The 19,568-nt window shown below is 48.4% G+C and overlaps 1 protein-coding gene across 2 annotated transcripts in view; it reads right to left on the reverse strand.

Annotated features, from left to right (window-relative positions):
• The window catches only part of LOC138248844 (uncharacterized), a 347,922-nt gene that overhangs the window by 193,465 nt on the left and 134,889 nt on the right, over positions 1-19,568 (reverse strand). For both annotated transcript variants that reach the window (XM_069202796.1, XM_069202795.1), the window contains exon 5: positions 8,890-8,991. In XM_069202796.1, the coding sequence (XP_069058897.1) occupies positions 8,890-8,991 (102 nt within the window). The remainder of the gene's footprint in view (positions 1-8,889; positions 8,992-19,568) is intronic.

Below are 19,568 nucleotides of genomic sequence, written 5' to 3' on the forward strand. Positions count from 1 at the left end.
GATGGTGGGAGACACCATTCCCCATGTTGGAGAACCTTCTAAAATATGGGACAAAGCAGCACAGGGGCTGCATCGGTGCAGTAACCAAAATGATCGCATATCAAAGAAGAGGCGCACCAAGCGTCGTGACGTCCGTATTATTGAGCTGGTACTTGTGAAAAACAGACATCCAGGGAGCAAATTCAGACTGCTATTAGCGGTTGAACCATGGAGAGTGAGTGATGTAAAGGGAACAATGATCACTCCTTCAAAGGATGGTGAGACAGTAAAAAGAAACTTATCATTCTTTAAACTATACCAGCAGCCAGACCCCGATCCAGAGAATGCACAGGACATCCAGTCCACAGATCGAACTGGCAATGATGCTGATGATGCTTGCGATTCGCGAGGTGAAGCTTGTGAACTATCTTCCCTTTTGCCTGACAGCTCAGCTGATGAACACCAGATGGCAAATTCACCTAACTCACCAAAGAATGGTGCTAGAAATGACCTCTACATTGGTGAAGATGAGCCGAAAGGTGAGGCAGTCGGCCAGTGACTTCGACTAAGCTAAAAGATTTAATGTGGACCTGAAGTCCTGTTTTTCTTTCAATGCTATGCTGAAATGTTTGGACTTGTACGGTCTACTAGTTTTCTATGCACACCTATGTTTATGTTTTATTTTCGTTTGTTGTTTTTCATTTGTTTGGGTAGAGGAGGAAGGTTATGTCAGGATGGGACATCCCATTATGCCATGTGAAGGAGGGGAATTTATTTGGAGTACCCATGGGGGGTCACATGGTATGAAGCATGATGTGGGGAGGGGACATAATAAAAGGACCAGGGGCCTGGACCTTAGGGTCAGAAAGTGCTAGTAACCGGAGTCGCCTCCATTTACTTTCCTGCCGGTGTGTACTATTCAAGGCCTCATGAGCCGGACACAACAAAAGAATTGAGAATTCTCTGGAGCCCTTATTTCTCTTGTATGTCTCACATCATATCTTTATGATAGGATTGTGGCTTCTTTTAAATCCACACCAGAAATGTGTACTTCCCCCCTCTGGACTGTTGCTGCTCAAGGTCTCTTTCTTTGAGAAGATTTTTATTCTCAACTCGTTTTTAATTACGGCCTGTATGGTCTTACCTGTAAGATATCTCTTCTCATGAAGAGAAAGACTTGAGATATAATTTTTGGTCTCTCACGAAGCTGCAGTATCACCAGTGGTACACAGATAACCCTCTTGAGTCGGACACAAGCTTTTTTTTTTTTGTACCAGGCTGCAGAACCTTAAGTTGTTACAAGAGGTTCCAAAATATCTACTGCTGCTTCTTCTGTCTGGAAATACTACACAACCCCTTGAATGGCTCCTTTTTGTTCAAAGTTTTAGGGCACAAAAATGAAAACTCAACTGTGTTTTTGTTTTGAGCATGTCAGACTAGAAAATGTGTGTGACCTCAGAACATTCATTTGCAAAGTCACTTTTGCTAGTCTAAAGATTTTTGCTTTTTTTTCTGTTGGCTGAATTAATGGATTATGGTGGTGATAGTCTTTCTCAGATCTCTATGCTCTATTTGAAGCGGGTGAAGACACCCTAATATTTATAGGTATAAGAAGTACTTTTATGCTATACGCTGGCCAGCATGTGAACTGTTTATGTATAGCAGTAGTTTCCGACCGGTGGTCCAGGGACCCATGGGGTCCACAAAGCCTCTTCAGGGGGTCCGCGACTGCTTAGAAAATGAAATAATATTAACAGATTAGGTCCCCAGCTTTCAGTAATGAATCAATGGCGAGGTCCCCAGATTCCAATAATGATTCAGTGATAAAATGAATAAGGAGATACAACCATTCACACGCAACCAAACATAACAGGCTTAAAGTATGTGCGTCAACAGGACACACCAGAGGGAAGTCTCACAGACTGGGTGAAAGAGGTAACAATGAGTCTCACTATAGATGCGGGGAGCAATGGAAGATTTTGTGTTTGTAAAGCACAACAGGGCTGAGAGCTGACCCCGCTCAGTTTCAGCAGCAACAGTGATGGAAGGTAAAGGGAGGGATGCACGTGCTGTAAGGAAGATCGGAGGCATGTTACCTGAACTGATCTCTTGGAGCTCCCTCAGGTGGAGTATCAAGCAGTATCTGAGGAGCTGAGTGCACGAATTTTGGTTTGAGATTGTGATCGCCTGACTCCAAGACAGCCTGGAGCCTCGCAAAATGTTGCTGATCTTTTTAGACTTCAGACAGCCATCTTTGAAAATTTGAAAAAATAAAAAAATAGAAGGGTGAAGATGAAGAAAGACTCAGAGCGGGGGCTTCCCCTCTGAAGGGCCAAAAAAACCAAAAGGGAATAAAGAGAAGAGCAGCCACACAGAAGGGAGAAGGGAAGGATAGAGATGTGGATAGGGTGAAAGGTTAGTGAGATGAATGTGATCCTTTGAGAAACAAATTGAAAACAAATTTGAGATGACATTCACTGAGTTGGTTTAGAAATCTTGGTAAATGCCATAAATCGTGAAAAATTATCAGCAAAAAGGTTTTAAAATGTGTTTAAAGAATGTTCTGAAAGTTGTTTCTATAGAGGATCACATACAGCCTCTCAAGCAATACGACTCTACCCACAGCACCACCAAGGATGATGCAAACCTGAGATAAAGGCACAAAGCAGGAGACAAAGCCAGGATCCCTCCCTGACCAGCACAACAGGCTCAGCAGGAAGCCTTCAAGATGTGAATAACAATGAGAGTAACTGTGCCATGGCTCACTGCCAAAAAGAAAGATTTTGTGCACAAAGGCGAAACTGTGTTCCCGGTCATTCATTCAATTCACTGATTCATTCAAAGAAAGTAAATCCATTAAGCCATACAAAATGTCAATCATAACTAAATAACACTACAGTATCAATTAAAGAGAAAGGATACTCTCCTTGTAAATTAAAATGTAAAATTTAGCAAAATGCACTGAATAACAAATGCCAGATGGAGTTTTAGATGTATATTAATCCCTATTAAAGTGGATGGCGCTTTGCTTCAAATACTATTTAAATCTACTCCTGGCTTAAGCACGGTGTACACCACAAGAACCACCTATTAACGGGGGTTCAAATCTTATTGTGGAAACAATAAGTGAATTAAGATTTCTAAGCATTCACCTGGCATACAGTATGAAGCATTCTTACCCTTTATGTATACACTGAACACATTTTGACACTTCACTGGCAGAAAATCAGCAGTTTCATGTGGAGGAAAGAGACTCTTGTGATGGAGAATTACTATTTTCCTTCTAATAGCATTTATACATGGAAAAGAAAGATAAAATTTTGAGATTTAGACCAAAGAAAGAATAAACAGGGACGGCACCTAACCCTTCATCATGGATACCATTTACTCCTGATGGCCCAGTGCGCCTGGCGTAAAGCTGATTAACAACACTTTCAGGGAACTCAGGTTATTTTGATCGTGACATCTCTATGTTTGGTTGTATCTTATAGGGGACGTAGTTAATGCACAGGCCGCTAAAGTTACACCTGTTATTATCTCAGGCTCTACTTTAGCCCAAGATCTAAGAATTCCAGGAAGTCTTTTAGAAGTTGGTGGATGTGAGGCAACCAGCAATAAACAACAGGGTCACTACATCTACCCAGGCTATTATCTAATGTTTACTTTAGCACCAATAGGAAGCTTTCAGGATCTTAGAGGGTCTTTTACACATTGGCTGGTGTAGGGCAACCAAGAAAAAATGGCAGAAGCCCCGTCCGGCACCATGAGGTTTTCTTATCCTAGTAAGACGCTGGGAACCACCGGGTTTCGGGCAGCAGAGCTTCAGCTGATGCGGCCTGTGGAAACATTTTTTTTTAATAATCCCTTGCTTACCTCTAGAGTGTGTGTGTGTGTGTGTGTTTACAAAACAAACTATGATATGGACACATGAATTTATCCAGATTTTTGCAAGAATGGTGTTTTGTTTTCTCTATTCATCTCAAGGGTTTATAATTTGGTAAGATACATACTATTCACCAATAGTTCATATGAAATTATAAGAAAATTCTATCAACCGGAGGCTCGGATTATGCATTTCTTTCATTTTATTCGCCTCAGGAGCCCATAGAAAACAACCAGTATAACATTTAGCAAAAGACTACATATCCCATGAGTCTTTCTCAGTTCAACACAGCGGCCAGTAACAAAAGAGGGAGCCATTTCCAATCATCCACCAAGGAAAAGCACTTCTTCCTTCACTGCTCACCTGCCACTTAAGTGCTTTTCTTTCCTAAATGATTTAAAGGTGATGATTAAAAATTAATTAGTAATAACGCTGTTCAGTATTGTTTAATTAAAGATTTTACACTACAGGTTGTTTCCCTAACAATCATGCTCTTCCACAGAACATTTAAATAAAATAAAAAAATAAAACTGTAAACTTCGTACTTGTATAGTGCACTTTTACCCTGTGAGCCGGGCATCTTGGCGCTGTACGCATACCACTGTGGAACCCTTCCTGGCTTTCCCTGTGAAGTGCCCACTCCTGGGCACCCCCAAGGTGAAGCCAGGCATCCCAGCGCTGTTGGGGCCGTTGTGGAGATTAAGCAAGCTATTGCCCAGAGTTACAGAGTGGGACCCATGATTAGATTGGCACTGAGGCGAGAGTTATCAGGTCCGAGGAAATTTAGCCCAAGACCCGCTGAGGCGGGAATTGAACCCTGGTCCTGGGCCAGACTTCTGCATCAGGGTCTGCCGCTCTAACCATTGAGCCACACTTCTCCTCAGATCTATTATTGGGGGCGTATGGTTAATCCCGCGACCCCTGGGGGGAGAGCTGCATGCCCATAACCAGGAAGCGGGGGAGGAAGCAGCTGCAGGCCCAGCTGTAGACGAAATAAACAAAATCAGGACCGTGGTGTAGTATCAGCACCACCACGGGGCGTGTGGTGATAATTCAGCATCAGTAGGTGACGCAGGGTGCTCGCTTAGGTCGGGGTGCTGTCACCTCAGCACGCCTTGTCTCCTCCTTCCGTTAGGCCGCGAAGGGAAGACCATTATCTCAACGAGTGCGCATGGCGAATCCCCAGCAAACCTAGCTTTTGCAGCTCCAGCTTAAGTGGTTGCGACTGAGGAACTTATCTCACCTGAAGCCTGTGATCGTTAGAGGGCTTTCTTCCACTGCAGCCCTCCTTCAATCAATAAACACTAGTACCGGTAACAGACATTCCTATGAACAAGCATTCTTAACTACAAGCTGTGTTGTCTTCTTCGGAAGGGCATCTTACATCTCCAAGGCCACTATAATATATTGATAGCACATGAACTACAGCGGCAGGTAGAGACAATAACTATATAGAGTCATCGGAAGAAGAGCAGATGCTTATCCCCATCCTTAAGGGAGCTGGTGGACACTATAGATGCCTCTCTAAAGAAAGCAATTTCTTCAGCCTTGGAGCCCATGAGTAGGCGAACCTTAGAACTAACAACCAGACATAGAATTTTAACCCCTGGCAGGGAAGAACAGGGGTCATCGCCTCCAGGTGACACTTGGGGCACCCTTAGGGGAAAAGTTTCTTACAAACCCACAACCAAGGCTAGGGCTTGTTCGTCACCTTCCCATGCATTCCAAAGATTGCACAAAACCTTCTTGAAAAGGCGCTTAGACCTTAATACTCATGATGTGGAGCCCCACGCTGGGAATACTCCCAATGATGATACCTCCTTCCCACAGGGAATGGATGCAGGTGCCGGGGACGATTCAGATATTCCGGGTTGGGATTCTGCTGATGAATCTGGTCCCAGCAGACCATAGAGGCAAGACAGTGACTTCAATGCCCCAGGGTGAATGAGAAGAGTGATGATACCCCTCAAGATTCAGCGGGACCTCCGGACAGGTTAGATCCAGAGGACATAAACCACCCCTGCTCTGTGGACTGGGTTCCAACAGCTAGTGTAGCAAGATGTGTCGGCAACCACATTCATAAACCTATGAACAAAGAGGCCTTGGGAAGACAGAGTAGAATGTCCTAGACCCTGGTTGGCTAGGAAAGGAGCCTGTATCCCTGAGATCGACAATAAAATGGATACCTTTATTACTAAATTCATCAAACACCTTAAGAAGGGCCTAGACCATTCCTGGAACTTCTGTCAGGGCAAATTACCTTGATATCTTGGGTTCCTTCACATAAATTCTGGATATGACCGAAGAGGCCTATGAGACTGGTAATCTGATTGACCCAGTTATTCTCACTGCCTGAGCTCAGTGAGTACTATGTTTCCTGGTAACACAAATTGTGTTATCTACCGAATGCAGAAGATCGTTACAGATAAAATTGAACCTAAACTGGGAGAACTAGCTACCATGGAGGCAGGACCAGTGGCAGAAGGGGGTCTCTTTGGAGATCCTTTTATTAAAGAGCTCAAAAAATTTGGGACCACTTTTCCTCCCTCGATAAAGTGCAACAGTCCATGAGCAGAGTATGCGGCAAAAGGTTTTTGGAGGAGGTGGAAGAGGTAGGGGCACTCATACGGCAGTGCCTACAATTCAACCCCCCACAAACGCTAAATGAGACACTCCATGCAGTGGCAGGAACAAAAGAAGTTTGGTAGGGTTTCTTCCCCTCCTGTGGTAATGGCAGGAGTCTTCCAGGGAGGCAGCAAAATTCCAGGTGGTACTAACAGTAAGCAATACCCTCTTTATTCTACAAGAGGTGGGGGGGGGGTGGAGGCAGGTCATGATGGTTTGCCCAGGTCACAGATGATGTGTGGGTACTTCAACCATTGGGGTTTTCATATAGAACAATGAAGGGACACCTCACCAAATATTCCATCCCTGGGCCCTAGTATTTCTGCAGGAGGGATTGCTTTATGCTTTTTTAGCAAAAAGGAGCAATAGTGCTTTCTTTTCTCCACCCTAGGGGTTTCTTCAGCAACATTTTTCTTATGAAGAAAAAGGACACATGGTATTGTCCCGTGATCACTTTGAAAGACTTCAACAAGTGGGTGGCACGCCACTTCAAAATGGAGGCTCAGGGATATCCTTCTCCAAAATGACTGGCTGGTGAGGCTAGACGTGAAAGACACTTACTTCACCATTCCATTACGGCACCCCCAGAGGTGTTTCTTGCAATTCGAATGGAAAGGACAAGTCTTCAAGTTCGTCTGTCTTCCGTTCGGTCTTTCCTTTGCACTGTGGTGATTCACCAAGGTGCTTTGGGTCATGGAATGCTTGTGTGCCTGGGACATCAGACTTAGGGGGTCATTCTAACCCTGGCGGTCGGCGACCGACAGGGCTAAAATGACGGAAGCACCGCCAACAGGCTGGCGGTGCTTCCTTGGCCATTCTGACTGCGGCGGTAAAGCCACGGTCAGAAAAGGGCAACTGGCGGTTTCCCGCCGGTTTACCCATGGCCCAGGGAATCCTCCATGGCCATGGGGATTCCGACCCCCTTACCACCATCCTGTTCCTGGCGGTTTTCACCGCCAGGAACAGGATAGCGGTAACGAGTGTCGTGGGGCCCCCTAACAGGGCCCCATTAAGATTTTTAGTGTCTGCAAAGCAGACACTGAAAATCGCGACGGGTGCAACTGCACCCGTCGCACACCAGCAACTCCGCCGGCTCCATTCGGAGCCGGCTTCATTGTTGCTGGGGCTTTCCCGCTGGGCTGGCGGGCGGCCTTTTGGCGGTCGCCCGCCAGCCCAGCGGGAAAGTCAGAATGACCGCCGCGGTCTTTTGACCACGGTACGGTCTTCTGGCAGTGACCGCATGGCGGGCGGCGACCGCCGCCCGCCGCGGTCAGAATGACCGCCTTATTGTCTACCTTGATGACATTCTTTTAATGCACCAACATCGGAACACCTTACTGTCTCAGATTCAATTGGCAATGTCCCTCTTCCTGGACCTCAGTTTATTGTCAACATCCATAAGTCAGAGTACACACCCATCCAGAAATTGGTCTTTTTGGGGTGCAAAATAGACACCATTCACCACAGACTGCCTCAGAAAACGATGCTCCCCGTATGCAGACAGTTATGCAAAATGCTAGCTAAAGAGAGGATCTCTCTCGGGCATCTGGCCAGAATTGTAGTTTTTTTTATCGTCTTCTATCCAGGCCACACCTTCCTGGGTCCATTGCACTACAGAGCTCTTCAGCGCCTGAAAGCGATGCAGCTCAGGAAGGTTTTGACGTATGCTCAGGAAGTGAACCTCTCTCAGGAGACTCGGATGGAGGTCCGATGGTGGCTCAACCATATGCAGGGCTGGAATGGTAGAGACATCTTTAGCATGACCCAAGATCTTGTCATCGAGTTAGATGCAAGTCGACAGCGGTGAGGCTATTATCATAGGTGGTTCACGGTCAGGAAACAAAGAAACACTACACAACAACTATTTGGAATTTCTAGGGTGATCCTTTGCAGTGAAGAGCGTGGCAGCAAACATGTCTCATGTTCCATTCTTCTGAAAATGGACAACGTGTTGACGGTCGACCACGCAAATCGCCTAGGCAGCACAAAATCCAAGGCATTGACAGACTTAGACAGAGACTTTTGGAACCACGGTCTAAAATACAAAATATCAGTGAAATGCCCAGTACATACCGGGTCAAGTGAACCAGACAGCAGAATGGCATTCCAGACAACTTGAACTCAGTGCGTGTAATTTGGACCGCACTCTGTCTCTGGGAGTGGAGAATTTATACAGCATTTGAGCATTAGCCTCTGAAACAGAGTTTCACTTGTGCAGTAGGCACAGAGGCACCAGGACCCACTGCTGCTGAATTATAGATGGCTATACTACTCAAAAACGGATGGGAGCAGTTTCTATTTTAGCAATAGGCTCATGGTTAAAAGGAAGATGGGTTTTATTTTGGTGGTGAACAGAAGTGAAGTGGTAGAATAATGGTCTCTATTGGAAATTAACATCTTACCAGACTTTAAATTATTTTCTTCTGGAGACTTCTGAGCATCAATGCCACGTCGAATGAACCATTGGAATGGGTTTATACAAAATGCCCGGTATAGAAGAAATCCTATATAAAAATCATAAAAAATAATGAGGATACAAACTCTGAAACTCAAATTATCAAATACATAAAAAAGAAAAAAGATTAAAAGTATATCCAAAATCACAGAAGAAAGTGCCTAATAAAGGAAGATCCTATACCAAGACCAGAAGTAAACATTTCCCCCAAAATAGTATGTGCAGAATAGGAAAAAACAGGAAGTAACAAAAAAAACTTAAGGATAAGGTATTTAGGGTGTTGCATTCTTTTTTCACCAGAAATCTAAGTAGGAATAGGAACAAGAAGAAAGATGGAAAAGAAGTGAAAAAACAGGAAAAGAGAAAATGGAAGAGGATGGGAGAGTGGGGAAAGGCTAAAGAGTAAGTCGGAGAGTAGGGATGAAACTGAGTGTGAGTGGGTATCCCACCAAACGCAACAAGCATTTGTTCAGCCTTGAGATCTAGTTTTAATGCAAGAAGGCACATAAACTGCATTTGTGCATGCCTCTGTCTGCACACTTTAGCACATTGAAGTGGATACTAGAGGTCACTCTTGAGCCAGGCTCAAGTGCTTGAAGGCCCAGTACCACAAGCCATTCATAGACATTATTCCAGTCAGGCCCCATTCCCCCAAATCCCCCCTCTCGCCCAGGATACCAAATAATAATAAACCGAGCTGAACCTCTTGAAGGTCTTGGTTCGATGGAAGTGGAAGCAAACAATAGCAAAAAATAGGACAAAATGCCAAAAAAACTCAAATGTGTTTTTAGTTTTGAGAATGACAATTCATGAAAAGTGTACTATGTCAACAAATAAAATTGCATATCTAACTTGGTCTAAAGATATTTTGCTTTTTTTCTGTTGCTGCATAAATATGGATTACAAGGGTGAAGTCCACATTGAGCCCCAAGGAGGTGGCACGGAAGAGGTGGCCTGTTTCCCTCAGCGGAGTCTCAGAAGCTGCTCATATGCATCGAATGCTGTGGGACACATTCTCAGAATGGTCTCTCTTTGGCATGCAGTGAACTTCATTACTAAAGCATTTATATCCGGTCACATGGGGGAGAATGATGTTAAGAGGGGCAGAGGGTAGGCAGCCACCCAATTTCCAGGATTGGAAGAGAGTCCTAAAACAGCATCAAGTGCATCAGTGTGAAAAAAAGAAGGGGAACAATGGAAGGGGAGAGGTAACTCAGAGAGAAGCCACTCACTCTGAAGAGAAAACAACAAAAAGGGAAACAGGAGAATAAGTACCATTACGGGAAGGGAAGCAAGGGTTTATGTTTCAAATCTGTTTATTGGGTTAAAGATAGAAGCATATAAAATACAACACATCACAGCATGACAGACAAAATGCCCCACCCCAGCAAAGAAGCAACATAACGGCATACAGAGGGCCCTCCATTGAGTCCCTGAGCTCCGCCAAAAGGGACCTCGCCAATTGCCTCTTGCCTGCAGTCCAATGAACAGTTGTCTGACGGACAGAATCTTTAAGCTGCGAACTCCATACATGGTAAACCAAACATACATATAACTAATAACACACCAACAGTGCTTCCCTTCCAGAGTCCATGTCCTCCCTTTGTATCTCCACTCCCCCGCCCCAACGCTTTCAAACAGCCCCGGTACTCCCGGAAATCTCTCCCAACAGGAGCCCTGCCCAGTGTTCAGGTCAGCCACAGAACTCTCAAATAAGTCGGGCATGTCAGCTCTGCAAATTCTGTGGATAGAATCTGAATGAACGGCCTCCACAGCTTGCCCATCTCACCCACTCGCTGCTGAGAGGCCAGTGTAAGCTTTTCCATAGCCAGGATAAACCACAGCTTTTGCAACCAGGACACGTGACGGAACCCTATCTGTGCCCCACAGTGCTAGGATCAACTGCAGCGCCGCATTGAGAGCTAGGGCCATCTGCCTCCCGTTTATCGATCGCAGGGGAAAGGTGAGGGGGTTGGGCAGACCCAACAAGATATACGCTGGAAATCTAGGGATCTTAGTATGGAACGCCATATCAATATCATCTATAATGCTCTCCCAGTATCGCTTGAGCTTGGGGCAATGCCAAAGTAAGTGCACAAGCATGCCCGTGCCACCACACCCTCTCCAACAGAGGCTAGACTTATTGAGGTCCCATGTATGTATCCTTGCTGGGGTGTAATACCAGTAGGAGGCCACCTTATATGCTGTCTCCGTCCCTGCTACATTATAGGCCGTATGATGTATTCTATAAAATATACTATCCCACTCCTCATCCGAAAGTTCCCTCTCCAGCTCCCGCTCCCATCTCAGCTGCCCCTTGGTCTTAGGCGGGTGCCTCTCCCCCTGCAAAAGCCGGTAAAGCTCTGAAATTACTCGCTTATCATCCTTCTTCAGCAGCAGCCATTTCTCAAACGGCGTAAGAGGCCTATCTATTAATACTCTGTTAGCCTGCAACAGGGCCCAATACCGGATCTGATAGTTCATCAACCGATCCGCCTCTGTCAAAACATATGCCTCCCTCATCTGATCAAAGGACAGCACCCCGTGCTCATCAAAAAGGCATCCTACCCTCTTGCACCCCCCTCGTATCATCGTCTCAAACAGTCCTCCCAAAGCCCAGGCTCAAAGTCAGGGTTCGCACCTATGGGGGTCATCGGAGACGGAAACGACGTGAGCCCAGACCTACAAGCCACCGCATCCCAAATGCGTAATGTTGTGCCCGTGATCAGGGAAGAGTAGAGCCCCCCCACCCTGTGCCGACGCCGTAGCCAGGGCTCCTTCAATATATGGGAGCCTGCCACCGCCTGATCCATGAAGCACCAATGTTTCTCCGTAAGTGGGCGGCTCCACTCCAACAAGAAAGGCAACTGCGTCGCCTAAAAGTATTGCAAAAGACAGGGAATTGACAACCCCTCCTCCCCCTTTGGGCGATATAAAACCCGTCGCGGAAGATGCACCGGCCGGCCCTCCCACACAAATCTCAGAATCGCTGATTGCAGAGTTGCTATTGTCCGAGGCGGCAGAGTCAAAGGAAGTGCCTGGAACACGTAAAGTATACGCGGCAAGACTGTCATTTTCACCGCCGCCACCCTACCCAGCCATGACAGTTTGTGTCGCCCCCAAGACTGCAGGTCTTGCTGCACATCACGAACTAACTTTGTGTAATTCAAGCTCGCCGCCTTTGCAGCGGAAGGCGCCAAGTCCACCCCTAGATTGGAAAGCCGCGAGGATTACCAAAGAAAGGGGTATCTAACTCTCAAGTCCTCCTCATGCTCCGAGCTTACATACAAGCCAAGAACCTGGGACTTCTGCATATTCACCCGAAATCCAGAAGCCTGGCCAAACTCAGCAGTTATCTCCATGAGCGCAGGCAGCGAAGTTGCGGGCTCTGCCCAGGTGAGGATCACGTCATCTGCATACAAGGTAATGAGATGTTGGTCCCCGCCGAACTTCACTCCAGAGACCAAAGGGCTATCCCGCAAACGCTGCGCCAGAGGTTCCATGTAGAGCGCAAACAATAGGGGGGAGAGCGGGCAACCCTGTTGAGTCCCCCGCCCGACAGGAAACGGCAAAGAAAGCGTGCCATTAACCCGGACCGCCTCCCTAGGAGAATGATAGATACATCGGATCCAAGATCTAAAACCAGGGCCAAGTCCGAAACGCTCCAGTACCCGGAAAAGAGAGGGCCAATGAACCCTGTCAAACGCCTTCTCCGCATCCATAGAGAGGAAAAGTGCCTCCCTGCGGGAGCTATCTGTTTTGTCTAACAGATGTAGAAGCCGCTTCGTATTGTCACCGCATTGCCGGTGCGGTATAAAACCCGACTGGTCTGCATTGACAAGACCCGGCATATAAGGATTAAGGCGATGGGCAAGGATTCCGGTGAATAGTTTAGCGTCTATATTCAGAAGCGAGATCGGCCTACATGAGGCGCACTTCCCTGGCTTATGAATAACAACAATGGTAGCGTCCAACATACTAGGTGTCAAGGCCCCCGAAGTCCGAAAGGACTTGAAGAGCCGCACCAAGAGCGGCGCGAGTTCTACGCAAAAGGTCATATAAAAAAGTGCTGTGAAACCATAAGGACCAGGGGACTTCCTAACCTTTAGGCGAGTAATCGATGATATGACCTCTTCCGATCTTATTGGCTGGTCCAGGAAAGACGCCTCCCTTTCCCCCAAAGGGGTGATTGCTATGCCATCCAGAAAAGAATCCAGAGCCTCGCCATCCCGCTCATCGGCCGTGTATAACCCCCGATAAAACTTCGCGAACGCCTCTGCAATCTGATCACTCGTGCACTCCTCCCTTCGGAAGGGGAACGGACCAATTTTATCATCGACGCTGCACTCGCAGCCAGTGCGCTAAAAGCTTCCCGCACCTATTGCTCCCAATGTAATATTTATGCTTGAGCCTCGCTGCCGCATACTCCGCCCTGTCCCAATCTAGCCGTTTCAACTGCTGTCTCACCTTCTCCAGTTCCCGCCAGATTGTAGGTGCACCAATGGATTTATGGGAACGCTCCAATACAGCCACCCTCTGCTCCAACTCTTCCCTTATCTCTCTCCTTGCCTTATTATCTTTAGCGGACAGCGCCATCACCTCGCCCCTCACCACCGCCTTCAGGGCCTCCCACACAGTCTCCCATCATCATTAAAACTGAGATAGTCCGTGATCGCACGCCGGATCACCTCCACCGTTTCCCCATTCTGAAGCAAGGAGTCCCTGAAACGCCAGCCTGGAGTACCCACCCGGCCTACATCCATGGTGACCTCTACAGTAATGGGAGCATGGTCAGTCAAGGCTCGGGGCTCGATCGTGGCCTCCCTAACCCGGGGAACAAACTCCTGTGAGGCCAGAAAAAAGTCAAGCCGTGCATACGTCTTGGTCGCCGCTGAATAAAAGGAATAATCCCGAAGCGTGGGATGCGCCTTCCTCCATACAACCTCCAAGCCACATTCAGCCAGCCACTGATGCCCAGCCGCCGACAGCGCCCCAGTCTGCCCAAATCGTTGACCCAAGCGATCAAGCTCGTTATGCATCACCAAGTTAAAATCTCAACCCACCAAAATGGCGCCATCTGGCGAATTAAGCATCGGGGAAACAGCCTGCCTCAGAAAGGTCTCCTGCTGGGTATTAGGAGCGTACAGGGAGGCTATAGTAAAGGAGAAGGCGCCAACTCTCATTCTAATAGCAAGAAACCTGCCTTGCACCTCATGTATTTTACCCACCACCTCCCCAGAGAAGGACCTCAAGAGCAATATTGCCACCCTGGCGTGCTTTGTAGTTGCAGAAGACCAGAACTGTCTGGGGAACCATCTTGAACGCATGCGGAATGTGTCCTTGTGCAATAAGTGTGTCTCCTGTAACAGACAGATATGGCTCCCAGACTTCTCGAGTCCCGACAGGATCGCCAGCCGCTTGGTCGGACTGTTGAGACCGCAGACATTCAAGCTTAGACACTTAACTGCCATGCGTCACAAAAGAAGAATCGCTCAGGAGGGGAGGAGCCCCCCGTAGAGACCAAGACCCAACACAGTGCCTTAGCCCCTCCAAACCACAGGGCCAATCCGCTAAGACACTCATAAACCAGACTCCCAAGGAAGCACACCAACACACAACCATTGCACACAACAGGTGCTCACAACAAAAAAGTCCTCTTGCACTCATCTCCAAAGAGGGAAAAGTCTCAACTGGGCCATAAAACCCTCTCAAGTTCGCCAACCAGGACCAACCATCCCACCGCCCAGGCCCCTCTCAAACAGCCCTTAGGCCTGCGATGATGTGACCCGAAGCTGACCAGCCGCCCTCAGGCACCCCTCTCTTAAGCACTGGTCCCAGCTGCCACGTTCCGACAACTGCTCCGACGCGGTAGGCCGCTGCCGCTTCTTCCTTCTCTCCTTTCTCCTCCAGCGCGGACGATCCTCGCCACCCAGACCCAGCTGCGCACCCAGATCCTGGCCATCCCCCACCAGGCCCAATATCCGGTTCACCTCCGATATTGACTTCACTTGGCAAAGCTGCGCCTCCCAGCGGAAGATAAGGCGGAACGGGTGACCCCAAGAGTATGACACATTATGTGCTCGCAGGTGTTCCGTAATGGGCTTAAGTTCACGCCGCCGCAGCAAAGTCCGTACCAAGAGGTCCTGAAATAATTGGAGCTGGTGCCCTCTAAATTGGATCTGCGGAAGATTACGTGCCCGTTGCAATATGCTGTCTTTGAGCCCGTAGTTATGGACACATGCCAGAATATCCGGCGGGTGATCCCCATCTCCTCCAGCACGGCCCACCCGATGCACTCTGTCTAGCATAATCTCTCGGGACTCCTCCAGGCCCAGAACTGAACGGAACAGCTCCACCACAAATTCTCCGATGTCCTCCTTCTCAGCCCCAGACGGCACCCCTCTAATGCGGATGTTATGCCTGCGGGCCGGTTCTCCAAGTCCTCCACCGCAAGCTGAAAGAGATCCTGTTGCTCCTGCAAGCTAATGCATTCTTGTTGCATATCTGCCACCTCCTCCCCACTGGAGATCTCACCATCCTCAACCTGTGCCACCCGCTCGCCCAGGGAGGCGACCTCCACTCGCAGCTCTTTTACCTCTTGAGAGATGTCCCTTCGTAGTTCCTGCAAATCACTCCGAAGCGAGTCGAACAGGGAGGTAAGGAAGCCCTTCGTGACCAGAGCCTCCTCGTCTTCTTGCCTCTGGGGACCTTGCAGCTGACGACCTCTCAGGTGCCCCACCCGGCACTGGGCGAGCTCCAGTTAGCATGTCTCGGACAGTCCGATCCCGCTTGGTTTTAGCGGCCGCCATCACTCCAGCTCTCCAACTGCTCCGTGCAACCAACTCAGCCGGAGCCTCCACACATGTTCAACCGGGGACCACGCCTACTGCTCTTACCAGCAGCCACTGACCTCTCCACTCCCGGGCAGATCGCGTCACTTCTCCACGTCTCCACGTACCTCGGCTCCAGTTAGGCCCACCGCGGGCCGTCTGCACCGCCGATCAGTGGCCACAAGGCCCTTGCGCCGTCGAAGGCCGCGTCACGCCTAAGCCGGGCCGCGCAGCAGCACACCGGCCCACTTGTCCCCCCCCCGTCCAGGGGGCCCAATAAGACAGCCACAGCAGCTCCCAGGGCTCCAGGCGATCAGCTCCACATCGGGGCCACAGCGCGCCCCCGCTGCACCGCAGCACCCTCCTGGATCCCTGTTGTGTCACCACTCGTGGCCGCCAGGCCTAAGGCCCGCCACACGGCCCGATCCGCCGCACCTGCCTGCTACAGGCACCGGCACCAGTCGCGTTGCACCACTCCTCTGCCCGTCACCACCGCAGGCGTCCCAGACTCCCTTGGGGCACGCTGCAGTCCGCAGCACCGGGCGCAACAACAAGGCACCCCAGAACCTCCAAAACTGGGGTCGCAAGGCGATGTCGGAGGCCTAGGCGGCAGAGCTCGGACCAACGCATCCGCTCACGCCACCATCTTGGCCACGCCCCGGAAGCAAGGGTTTAAAGTCAAGGTAGACCAGAATAATGTGATCCTTTCAAGAAAAACTGAAAACAAAATTTGGCAAGGTATTCCCTAAATTTGTTTCAAGACCTTGGTCAATGCAATTAGTTACAAAAATGTATGAGTAAATAGGGTTTCAAACAACGGGTTAAAACAACTTTCTCAAAGTTTTTTTTCTCGAAGTTCTCATCTAAGCTCTCATTAAATGAGACACTACCCGCCCGATACCAGCCCACCCAGCTGATGGTTCGACCTATTCTTTGCTTATTATTGTGTACCCTGTGAGGTGATGGGTGGAACCTGGGCTATGTGCAATGGGGTGCAACTGGACTCACTCTCATCACTATGTTTATCATTTTTGCTTGTGTCTGGATGAAGGATGTCCAAGACCTTCTCCTCCCACGATGTGAACTCTGGGGGAGGAGGTGGGGGCCCACCGCCAGTCTTGTTGATGGCAATCTGGTGTTGTGATGCCATGGAAAGCACCTTCCCCCGTAGGTCGTTCCACCTCTTCCTGATGTCCTCGTTTGAGTTGACCCTGTTGACGATCCTCCACCTTAACCTCATTTTCCTGGCTATGGAGGTTTGCTGGACCTGTGGTCCTAAAAGTTGTGGCTCTACACTGACAATTTCATCGACCATGACCCTCAACTCTTCATCTGTGAACCATGGGTGTTTTTGATGGGACATGGTGGTTGTGTAGTGGTTTGGGGGAGGGTGTTGTGGCCAAGGGTAGAGTGTTTGGTGCTTGATGGGGTGTGTGGGGTGCTTAGTTGTGTGAGCTGGTTGGTTGTGATGTTAGTGTGCAGTAGTGATGTGTGTGTAGTGTTGATGGTGCAGTTGTGTGGTGTGTGCTGAGTGTGAAATGTACATGTGCCTATGGTGTATGAGTGCTAAGTAATAGGTTTGTGGGTCATCGCTGTCTCTGTATGTGGTTTTTGTCACAAACTATTGTGGTTTGTGTGGGGAGGGTGTTTTATAATGGTGTGTGTAGGTGCATGTGATGTGTGTATGTGTATCAGGTGTGGTGTATTCAAACTGTCCAATTGTAGGAGGCAGGCCTGGCTTATAGTGGGTACCTGATGGTAATTACACCTTGTGTCAGGTCCAGTTATCCCTCATTAGTAGATTAGTAGTGTTCTAGCAGCTTAGGCTAATAGCAGTAGCTGTAGCAGAGCAGCTTAGGCTGAACTAGGAGACATGCAAAGCTCCTACTATACCACTTATATCATATAGGTACTATATCATAAGAAAAACAATACTCAGAGTTACTAAAAATAAAGGTACTTTATTTTAGTCACAATGTGCCAAAAATATCTCAGAGGATATAGGGCCAGATGTACCAAAGTATTTTACCCATTCTGTGTCTATGGGTAAAAGCTTTCGTACATATGGCCCATACTCCCTTAGGAGGTAAGTAAAATATACAAAATATATACACAAACCAAAATCAGGTAAGTAAACAGATAGAAAAGTAGTGCAAACACTGTAGATCATAATAGAATGCAATAGGAGACAATAGGCCTAGGGGCAACACAAACCATATACTCCAAAAGTGGAATGCGAACCATTAATGGACCTCAGGCCTAGTGTAGAGTGAGATTTCTTCTTGGCTTCCAGTGCAGGGTGAAGGCAGACAGCCCTCAGAGTATGCACCACCAGGAAACAGTTGAGAAAGCCGGCAGGATTAGCTGCTACAATGTTGCTGGTAGTCTTCTTGCTACTTTGTTGCAGTTTTGCAGGCGTCCTGGAGCAGTCAGTGGTTGATCCTTGGCAGAAGTCGGAGAGGGAGATGCAGAGGAAATCTGGTGAGCTCTTGCATTCGTTATCTGATGAGAAACCCACAGGAGAGACCCTAAATAGCCCTCAGAGGAGGATTGGCTACCTAACCAGGTAAGAGCCTATCAGGCGGGGTATCTGACGTCACCTGCTGCCACTGGCCACTCAGAGGTCTCCATTGTGCCCTCACACCTCTGCATTCAAGATGGCAGAGGTCTGGGCACCACTTCTGGGGTGGTGATGGACGGGGGAGTGGTCACTCCCCTTTCCTTTGTCCAGTTTCACGCCACAGCAGGGGCTGGAGGATCCCTGAACCGGTGTAGACTGGATTATGCAAGGAGGGCACCATCTGTGCCCTTCAAAGCATTTCCCGAGGCTGGGGAAGGCTACTCCTCTCCAGCCCTTAACACCTATTCCCAAAGGGAGAGGTTGTAACACCCTCTCTCAGAGGACATCCTTTGTTCTGCCTTCCTGGGACTGGGCTGTCCAGACCCCAGGAGGGCAGAACCCTGTATGTGGGGTGGCAGCAGCGGTAGCTGCAGTGAAAACCCCAGAGAGCTAGTTTGGCAGTACCCGGGGTCCATGCTGGAGCCCCGGGGATGCATGGGATTGGCACCCCAATACCAGATTTGGCTTGTGGGGACAATTCCATGATCTTATACATGTTACATGGCCATGTTCAGAGTTACCATTGTGAAGCTACATATAGGTATTCACCTAAATGTAGTTAACACGTGTAATGGTGTCCCCGCACTCACAAAGTCCGGGGAAATTGCCCTGAACAATGTGGGGGCACCTTGGCTAGTGCCAGGGTGCCCTCACACTTAGTAACTTTGCACCTAACCTTCACCAAGTGAGGGTTAGACATAAAGGTGACTTATAAATTACTTAAGTGCAGTGTAAAATGGCTGGGAAATAACGTGGACGTTATTTCACTCAGGCTGCAGAGGCAGTCCTGTGTAAGAATTGTCTGAGCTCCCTATGGGTGGCAAACGAAATGCTGCAGCCCATAGGGATCTCCTGGAACCCCAATACCCTGGGTACCTAGGTACCATATACTAGGGAATTATAAGGGTGTTCCAGTGTGCCAATCAGAATTGGTGAAAATAGTCACTAGCCTGCAGTGACAATTTTAAAAGCAGAGAGAGAGCTTAAACACTGAGGTTCTGGTTAGCAGAGCCTCAGTGATACAGTTAGGCACCACACAGGGAACACATATAGGCCACAAACCTATGAGCACTGGGGTCCTGGCTAGCAGGATCCCAGTGACACATAACAAACATACTGAAAACATAGGGTTTTCACTATGAGCACTGGGCCCTGGCTAGCAGGATCCCAGTGAGA

Source organism: Pleurodeles waltl, chromosome 8 (genome assembly GCF_031143425.1).
Source record: "Pleurodeles waltl isolate 20211129_DDA chromosome 8, aPleWal1.hap1.20221129, whole genome shotgun sequence".
Taxonomy (NCBI): Eukaryota; Metazoa; Chordata; class Amphibia; order Caudata; family Salamandridae; genus Pleurodeles; species Pleurodeles waltl.